This window comes from Pteropus alecto, unplaced genomic scaffold (assembly GCF_000325575.1).
Source record: "Pteropus alecto unplaced genomic scaffold, ASM32557v1 scaffold134, whole genome shotgun sequence".
Classification (NCBI taxonomy): Eukaryota; Metazoa; Chordata; class Mammalia; order Chiroptera; family Pteropodidae; genus Pteropus; species Pteropus alecto.
In genome coordinates this window covers 12,294,287-12,303,104 of record NW_006436283.1, presented here as the reverse complement: position 1 = coordinate 12,303,104, position 8,818 = coordinate 12,294,287, and the positions used below count along the sequence as shown (strand labels likewise).

The 8,818-nt window shown below is 48.9% G+C and overlaps 1 protein-coding gene across 1 annotated transcript in view; it reads right to left on the bottom strand.

The window, feature by feature from the left end:
* Positions 1 to 257: 257 nt before the first annotated feature.
* Positions 258 to 8,818, bottom strand: part of ERN1 (endoplasmic reticulum to nucleus signaling 1) — a 63,845-nt gene continuing 55,284 nt past the window's right edge. Inside the window, 4 exon segments of the mRNA XM_006912425.3 lie at positions 258 to 4,981; positions 5,766 to 5,833; positions 6,281 to 6,404; positions 8,481 to 8,608. Of these exon segments, the coding sequence (XP_006912487.1) occupies positions 4,769 to 4,981; positions 5,766 to 5,833; positions 6,281 to 6,404; positions 8,481 to 8,608 (533 nt within the window). The 3' untranslated portion in view covers positions 258 to 4,768.

Sequence of the window (8,818 nt, the reverse complement as noted above, 5' to 3'; positions counted from 1 at the left end):
TCCTGAAATTCAGCCCAAATCAATACCTTGGGGGACTTCTCAGAGTGTTTCGAAGAACCTCTTCCCACAAACAGCCACCAGGTAAGATGTCCCAGACCCCTGTTCCCTGAAGTGGACACCAGCAGGCAACCACAGCCCCCAACCCGTCTACCCACCAGCTGAGCCAGCTGCTCACCCAGACCCCCACCCAGACCCCTACCCTAAGAAGACCCCTGGCCTGAGAGTGGTGGGCAAGTCTTTAAGAAGATGAAGCCGGCTTCCAAATCTAAAACTACCTTTATTTGGGGTTGGCTCAACATAAGACGCCATCATCAATCAGTGGAATTATAAAACTGTACAGGAGGTACAAAAATAGGCCATTTAACTTATATAATTACCCTCACATCATCGAGCTTTAAAAATACACATAAAAATTGTACAATCTGGCAATTTATAAAATATAAAGCTAAAAAGAGGATTTTAGGTTCCACAAAGAGGACTGTATCACGCAATTAACACATACACATTAAACAATGAACCATCCAGAGAAGACGCAATGGCACAGAATATTTAAAAAAAAAAAAATCACCTAAAAATTAACATTGACCACGACCAAATTATTCACCCTTTACTGCTAAAACTCCTGTAAGGCATCCATCCCATGGAAGAATACAGTATAACTTTTCCTTTTCCAGTTTTAAAATGGCCAGGGGTGTTGTCCAAAACAAATCTGATGTGCTTTAAGCAAGTGCATTTGTAACTGGATATACTTCAGAGTAAAAATTAAATAAATATAAATAGGTTAAATAAATAGGTTACTGCAAAAAGAACACTACATAGAGTCTGCATCTGAGAATGCCACAGAGTTGACTGGTAATGCTTTCTAGGTAAGTGGGGGCTCCCCCATCACAGCTTTCGGGATACTGAAAAGGAATACTGTACCCACCAAACACAGAGCACAGGGTGAGGTGAGGGGTGGGGACTTTGGCCGGAGTCATTGATTAAGGCTGCTCCAGTGGGAGGCTCGTTGATGATGGTTCTTTGTGGTTTTCCAGTGAATACAGAAAAGATTTGTGCTGCTACGAAAATCAGAACTGGCGTTACTCATGAGAAATCACTGTTTCATTAAGAAAATACAGGAAGAGTAGACACTCGGGTTTAAAAGATAACGGTCTGACCTTGGAAGGCAGAATTTTGGCTTATCTAGACAGGACACCTGATGACCTCTGAAAGGCCGAGGCAGGGTCATACTCAACTAAAAGGACCTCTCCACAATGGCGAAGGAACAGCCAAGGAAAAGAAACGCTGGGAAATACGAAGAAAAGGGATTTCAGAAGCGAGCAGAGAGGAAGCTAAAGAGAATGTCAAGGGGCTCTTTACAGGTGCACTGTGCTCTCTCTTCCAGCTCCTCCGGGCACAGAAGGCTGTGGAAGCAGAAGCGGCCCACCTCCTGCCAGGATCTCAAGGCTGAGGATCCAGTGAACAGAGATGTGGAATGGGGACAGTCTTGGGAAATCCAAAGCTGGCCAGAGTCCAAATTCTGAAGAGACAGTGGCAAGAGGATAAAGCCCTATGACCAAATGCCTCCCACGTCTGCAAGAGAGGTCAGATCAGCAACCAACTCATCTCTTTTCCTACAGTGAGAAAGAACTGCAAAGATACATGAGTCACGTTCACAGAAAACCTTACCAAAAGGATCAGAGTTGTCTTCGATAAGGGCCTTTCTTCTAGAGTTGGTGGGAAGAAAATACTTTGCTGGACCCACTAACCTGTGGACCTTCCAATGTAATATATGTAACAGGTCAGAGTGATGTCTCACTGGAAAGAACCTGTGACGATTACTGCACTGAGCCTGATGGGCGAAGGGAGGACACCTCTGCACCGAGTATATACGTCAGCAACTAGACGGTTAGGGACTTATCAAGCGACACCAACGATTCCCAAAAGTGCAAATGCTCTGATGTCTAGTGACATGTGGCTCTTTCTAAACTAGAAGGTAAAAAGACTCAAGAAGCAACAAGAGGAATTCTGTTGGGTGTGCCAAAGTCAGATTCAATACAAGGTTCAACACAAGATTTAAATAAATTATAGCCTCCTCGGGATTCCTGAGATAAGACTAAATTCTATTGTAAAAACAAAGTGTACTTCTAAGTTAAACAGCCTTCCAGGAATTATACTAAAGATCAAATAGCTCAGCTGCAACAGGATGCACAAGGCTACAGAACCCTGTTCTAGCAAAAGATAGATGCCTTCCACTGCCTGAGTACAGTAGGAAACTCAAGTTCTAGAGACGAGAATGAGGACACCTGGGGTGTTTTCATACCAAGTGCCCACACAAGACCTCGTCAAGCCACTTGAAGGACTGACAAGTGACTGGGTTCCTAAAGGTGACAAAGAGATGGACAGAAAGCAACCTAATCAGATGTGATGGGTCCTGGGACACAGGTGGCTTTAAGACAGAAGAGGTGTAAACACCAAAAGCACGCCCTTCCCCACCCCCTCGGCTTTCGCTAGTATTTATTGTCTCTCTCGCTATAGGTGCTTATGAAGGCAGAAGCTTTGCCTGTCTAGTCTACCTCTAGCACTCAGCATCCCACCTAGCTCCTATGGTAAGTGCTCAGGTACGATATGATGAATAAATGAGTATGAGAAAGTCAGATGGTTAGAAACAAATATACGAGTTGGAAAAGGCATTTTAAAAAAAAGTTGTCCAGGTAAATTGGGCCAAAACACAGAGATGACAAGTACTGGGCAGCTACAAATGATCTGGCTACTCCCCAAAGGGGAATATTCAGCAGTGACAACGAGGCAGTAGCCCTGGCAGCACGGAAAGGTGACCGTCCTGTGAAGTCACTCATGGCACCTTCTCTACCTCTGACTGTCCCTCGGGCTATTCTCACTCAGGCACGGTGGCAAAGTGACCCGCAGAGCCACATGGAGAACGGGGCTGGCACGGGCCAATCAGGGCGAGGAGGAGAACCCATCTGGCCGTGTTCCTGAGAAATGGACAGCGTGGTACAGGACGCCACGAGGCCAACCAAGGATGCCGAGGCTCCAAGGTCCAAATGAGGTAACTGATGAGGTTTAAAGATGTAGGATAACATTAATTGAAGGAAAAAAGTGACTTCAGGCATTATGAAAGGAAGAGAACTGAATTCTACGAAGGCAGAACAAGAGCTTTTGAGAAACGGCCCTCGTATACACACACCACCAGAAAACCCCTCACACGAAGAAACAGTGATTTCTCTGTCAGTTTCTAAATTCGACAGTAATATTCTTACTCCCGAGTGGAGTCTCAGCTCACCAGGGCTGACCCGCAATGAGCCGCTCGCCCAGCTGGAGAAAGTACACAGAAGCTGTTTCCTTCCATTACCCTGATTGCATTTAACCCCTAAGGCTCTCGGTATAAAAAGAACAGAGGAATTTTTGGTTGAAACTAAAGTTAAAATTGTATTTTAGGAAAAAAATAACATGGTATTGACATAATTTAGAGAACATTACTTAGAAGTTGTTTAACACATGTGTATAGCGTTGCTATAACGTTTTACTCTTCAGGATGAGAGAATGTTCTAAATACGAACACTCTACCTGGAGGGCATGGGGTTTGGTACCACACACAAGAGAAGATGGATTACACATCTCGCATTTCTTCTTCATGAGTAAGCTTCCAGTTAAATTTAGCTTACTTGTGCTAATATAGCATTCTACAGTATGATCAAAATATAAAGTTATTAAAATCTGCCAGGAGAAACAAAATCCTGCCCACAAAGTATGTGGTGACCTGGCCTTAGCTCCCAAGCCCCTGGCCTGTCCTGCTGGCCCCAGGGACAGAGGAGCCTCATCGCCTACCTGCTGGGCCAAGGCTCTCCCGCGGTGGCCCTTGTGTCCCATTGGCCTGCTCCCGCTCCCGTCCGGCAGGCCTGTCCTTGCCTGGGTCTTAGGTGCTCCCCTCGATGGCCAGAGAGTGGATCACTTCTTGCCCCCAAACACTCCTAAACATCCCAAATGGGTCAGGGCACAAAGCCACCAAAGCCATTGTCCAGGCCACCGGTGCCCTGGGCCGCGGTTGCCTCAGAACAGAGCGGCCTCTTCGTTTCCGAGAGCCACAGCCACGGCCTCACCTTCCAGCGTGCAAGGCTGATCCGTCCTCACTGCCCCCGCGTGCTCGAGGCTGTCACTGCCCCTGAGGAGACGCAGGTTACAGTGACCTGGACATTTGGGTGCTCTTGCGATCGGTGATTAGTGATCTCCGATCCCTAGGGGCGACACCTTCAGAACGCCCTCCTCCTCCTTGGCACTCCTCACCTCTTGAGCCCTATTTCTTGCAGAGGCTGCACTTAGTGCACCTCAGCCTGCAAGTCGAGAGAGAGGTGCTCCTGGTCCCAACATGCTGGCAAACTTAGGATTTCTTCCATTCTTTCCCTTAAAGGCCTTTGGGCTGATATCAAACAAGAAGTTTAAAGAGAAACGTAAGCCCGAAGCAAGTTTATCCACGAGGAGGCAGAGAATGCTCCTCTCGCTACCTCTGGGATGGGCCGCTCTTCGCGGACGTTCCCTGATGGTAAAGCTTTCGTGGCCGACGATCGTGCCAGCTTCCTGCAGGTCAGGAGAGATGACCTCTCCCGCTCCCCGGGCTCAGCACCCTCCTCTGCTGGCTGCAGAGCAGGCAGCTCAAGGCACTGGGTTTGGGAGCCTGGTCTTCCTGCGAGGCGGGGAGGTGTCAGGCTCTGGCTTGTAAGACCAGGCCCTCAGTCACAGCTGGAGCCACCAGAATGGAGGCTGCCATGGCTCAGAGGGCGTCTGGAGTCACTGGGGGCTGAGGCTCCGGGGGCGGGTGGAAGTAGTAGGGTTGGAAGAGCCTCTCGTGGCTGCACAGCTCCATGGCCCGGTAGGTGTGTGAGAGCAGATGGGGGAAGCGGGATGTGAAGTAGCGCACGAAGTCATCGGGGAGGGAGCCCAGGGTCTCCCGCACCTCTGCGGGGAGCTCCCGGTAGTGGTGCTTCTGCAAACAAGGCAGACACAGACACACAGGACTGTCAGTTAGAGAGCCCACGAAACGCTGGAAAAGATCCTTTTATTATTCAAGGAAGACAGAATGTTAGTTGGTTCTCTGTAAAGAAAAGGGAAAAGGTTTGAGTGTCCAACAATCCATCCTGCTCGCCTTGCCTGCTTCCCCTTGCTCAGCAGGAGGCCTCAGAGCTGGGCGAGGCCCAGCATGGGGACAGCAGGGAGGAGCTGCCCTGCTCCAGTGGCTGGTCAGGCCTCCTGGGGCAGTTGGGACCTAGTGAGATTCCTGGCAGCCTCAAGTGGAATAAAGTCGCCTAGAACTGAAGTGTCTGTCCCAATGGGCTTGGAGGACTTGTCTGGGCCTGGGCTCAGTGACAGCACAGGCCAAGAGCACCTCAGATGCCTCCAGAGAACAAGTTGGGGACCCTGCCTTGAGGCCCTGGAGATCAGGCCCCGTGTGGGAAGGTGCCCATAGGGGCCCATTGGAGAGTTTATACGGTGCTGTATCAGGCAGGTAGAGGGCACCACACAAGTCAGCAGAGACCATAAAGGACGCCGGCATCAGAGAGCCTGCTTCCCAGCTAATACCCCATCTCAATGTCCCTGAAGAGAGAACCCGTGTAAGGGAAGAAACAGTCCCTGCTTTGTCAAGTCGGCGAAGGCCTCCCAGCCTGTGCGAGGTCAGCATGCCGGGATGGATGAAGGGACCGGAGAGAACGGATGCGCGGAGGATGGCTGTGCTGCAGCCGCCCGGCCCTGCCCGGGTTCCCACCCCTCACCTTATTTCTCATGGCTCGGAGGAGATCTCTGACAGAGCCGCCTTTATAGGTTCTGAATTTACGCAGATCTGAGGGGAGAAAAGGGATGCGATGGAACAGGCACATTTCAAAAGAAAACAATTGCTGGGGCTCCTGGGGATTAAGCGATCGACTGAAATGCAATGAAACTCCACACTCAGAGTTGGCGGGAGCATGTCCCCCAGGTCGAACCCCAGGGCAGTGTTAGTTGGCGTCCTGCTGCCTGATCGCACCCATGACCGGAAATAACCACCTAGAGCACGCGCTTACCACTGACCTGTCTCTCTAAGAGACAAAAATGAAACACACATTGGTGTAATGGTCTGATCGGTACCCAACCCACAGAGGACACACCCACAGAGAGCCTCAACCCCATCAGTGGTATTTGGAGCCTGAACAGCCTGGAGCTGCCATTTCCACATTTGTTTCTTAGAAATAGCTGCAACTTTTGAGACGTTTCTGCCAACATTTACTCCCAGGGACTTCTGTGCGGTCACCTGTCTGGAGAGGGACGGTGATGTTCTCCCTCCAGTCCATCTTCACCACGGCTCTCCCGCCTCTCTCCAGCTGCTTCACGATCGGGCCATCCAGGGATTCCTTCTCTATGCGGTCACTCACGTCCTGTGAGGAAAACAAGGGCCACGGATGACGGTCAGCGTGGAGTGACACTGAGAACCGAAGGACTGATCCGAAGCGACGGCAGAGTGGCCGCTGCTCCGGGAGTCCAGGCCTGGGCTGCGGTCTGTGAGCACCGTGCCTTCCCCACCAATCTCTTACCTTTTCCCCTAGGAGCAGCTGTGTCTGTTGCTGGCTAGGGAGCAGCCCACGGACCATCCTCCACAACAGACAGGTGTCACAAACGCTCACTCGCCTCACCTGCATCTCACACGGGCGCACGCACACACTCCATGCCACACAGAGCCATGTGTGCAATCTGTTTCAGTCAGCGAACAACAACAAAAACTCAATTTTGATTTGCATCCTATGGCTTCTGTCTACCCACTGAAACAGGATGTGTTCAAATCCATAACTGGTGGAAGGTCATCAGTCCTCATTTGAACGTTGGAAAAGACAGATGAAGCCAAGCCTTTCAGACGAGGAAACCCGGTGACAAAAGTATGGGTTCCAGAGGCTCCCGTCCTGGATTCAAACCCAGACCACATTTGTGGGACACACCCCAAGCGATGGCCTCTCTGAGCCCCCACCAGGAACACAGGCCCATCGACAGCTGAAGACATGGAGTGATGAGCCCCACATACGTTAACGCCGAGCAGCCACATGTGGCCCATAGTCTCTTCTTTCTTGATTAAGATGAAGCCTGACTGGCTGACCCTCTAAGTCTTGAAGGGACTAGATTGTCAACCCAGGGACACACAGTTCTGAGCTGCAAAGCCAGTACAAGCTGGTCAATACAGATGGAAGCCAGACGTGTTCACAGACACAGGAGTTGAAACCATGACAAGTCTCAATCCTAACCCGTGGTAGGTGAAGGTCCCTTTGTGTGAGCTTTATTCCTGTTCTACATCTTGTCATCGTCAAAGTGACCTGGCTAGTTTTCAGAAGTCCCTTAGAGGCCTCAGACCTCAGAATTTTAATGTGATGTCCTGTAGAACACACTGATCAGTCCTGATGTTACACATACCCATGGCCGCCATGGAAAATAGCATTAAACCTTCCCTTCCCAATCCATCTAAAGAGTCACGAAGCATTTGTCATGTGACAGGCAGTATCTCAGGCCATGGGGACACAAAAATGAACCCAGAAATCAAATGCTCCTGTCCCCAAGGAACTTACATTCTGGGGGCTTCACTATGGCCCAGCTCCTAATCAAGACTCCAGGACAATGAGACCGTGCCTTTAAATCCAAGCTCCACTCTAAATCCAAGCTCCACTCTGGCCCAGACCCAGGAGGAAAAGAACTGCCCCACTTGCCTGCCTTTCAGAGCCAGCGTGCCAGGCGGGCTGCGTTTGAGTGAGTTAAGCTGAACTCATACTGGCAAAGACTCTGAGAAACACATCACCTTTCCCCAAAGTCACGTGGCAGTATCACGAAGCCTTAAAGCAGATAAACTGCTAAAGGAGTTCATATCTACTGATCCCATAATTTAACCTCTCAGAATCTACCTTAAGCAAAAAGAGATCTGAGCAAAGATTGAGTACGAGATGATGGAAAAAAATCCAGTATAAGAAAATGTTTAAATTTATGAAATTTGAATGAAATTTTGATGCCTGAGTTTTGCTTCAAAATAATCTGGAGTGGAGAGGGTGGAGAGAGAGCAGAGGCTGAGTTAATAATTACTGAAGCTGGCTGATGGCTACATGGGAGTGCGTTACAGCATTCCCTCTACTTTTGTGTGTATTTGAAAGTTCTCGTAACATAAAGTTTTTAAATTATGGCACATCCAAATGATAGATTGCTATAATCATTAAAATTTTAGAACTTTGACATGGAAAAATATCGAAAATATTATACACATGTAATATTTAAAATATTAAAGTTAAAAAAAGCAAAATACAAAATTGTCTCTACAGTTTGATCCTAATCACACTTATTTTATGAAGAAAATCTATTAAAACGCTAGCCTTGACTACCTCTTGGTTACGGGATTATGGATCATTCGTTTTATTCTTTATCCTTTGCCATCTTTTCAAAATCTGGAAAAAGTGAGAGATTTTTGGTAAAACAAACATGTCTACCTGAAAGAACTGGAGCTGCTTCTCGAGGCTCCAGAAGAACGGGTGTTTAAGCACGTGCTTCGCCGAGGGGCGCTTCTGAGGGTCCATCGCGATCATCTTCTCGATCAATTCCCTGGCGATGACATCTTCTGCAGAGCAGGACACAAAACACGTAGCTCATCACCACCAACCCGGTGCCGGCATGAAATACCCCAGCCTCAACTGTCTGCACGCCCTTTGACTCAAGATCCCACCGACGGGAATTCATTCCAGTAACGTAATTAAGAGCTTGCACAAAACTTCAGCTAACGAGGAAAGTCCTCACCACGCAGCTTGTGAAAACGGGAGATTAGATACAC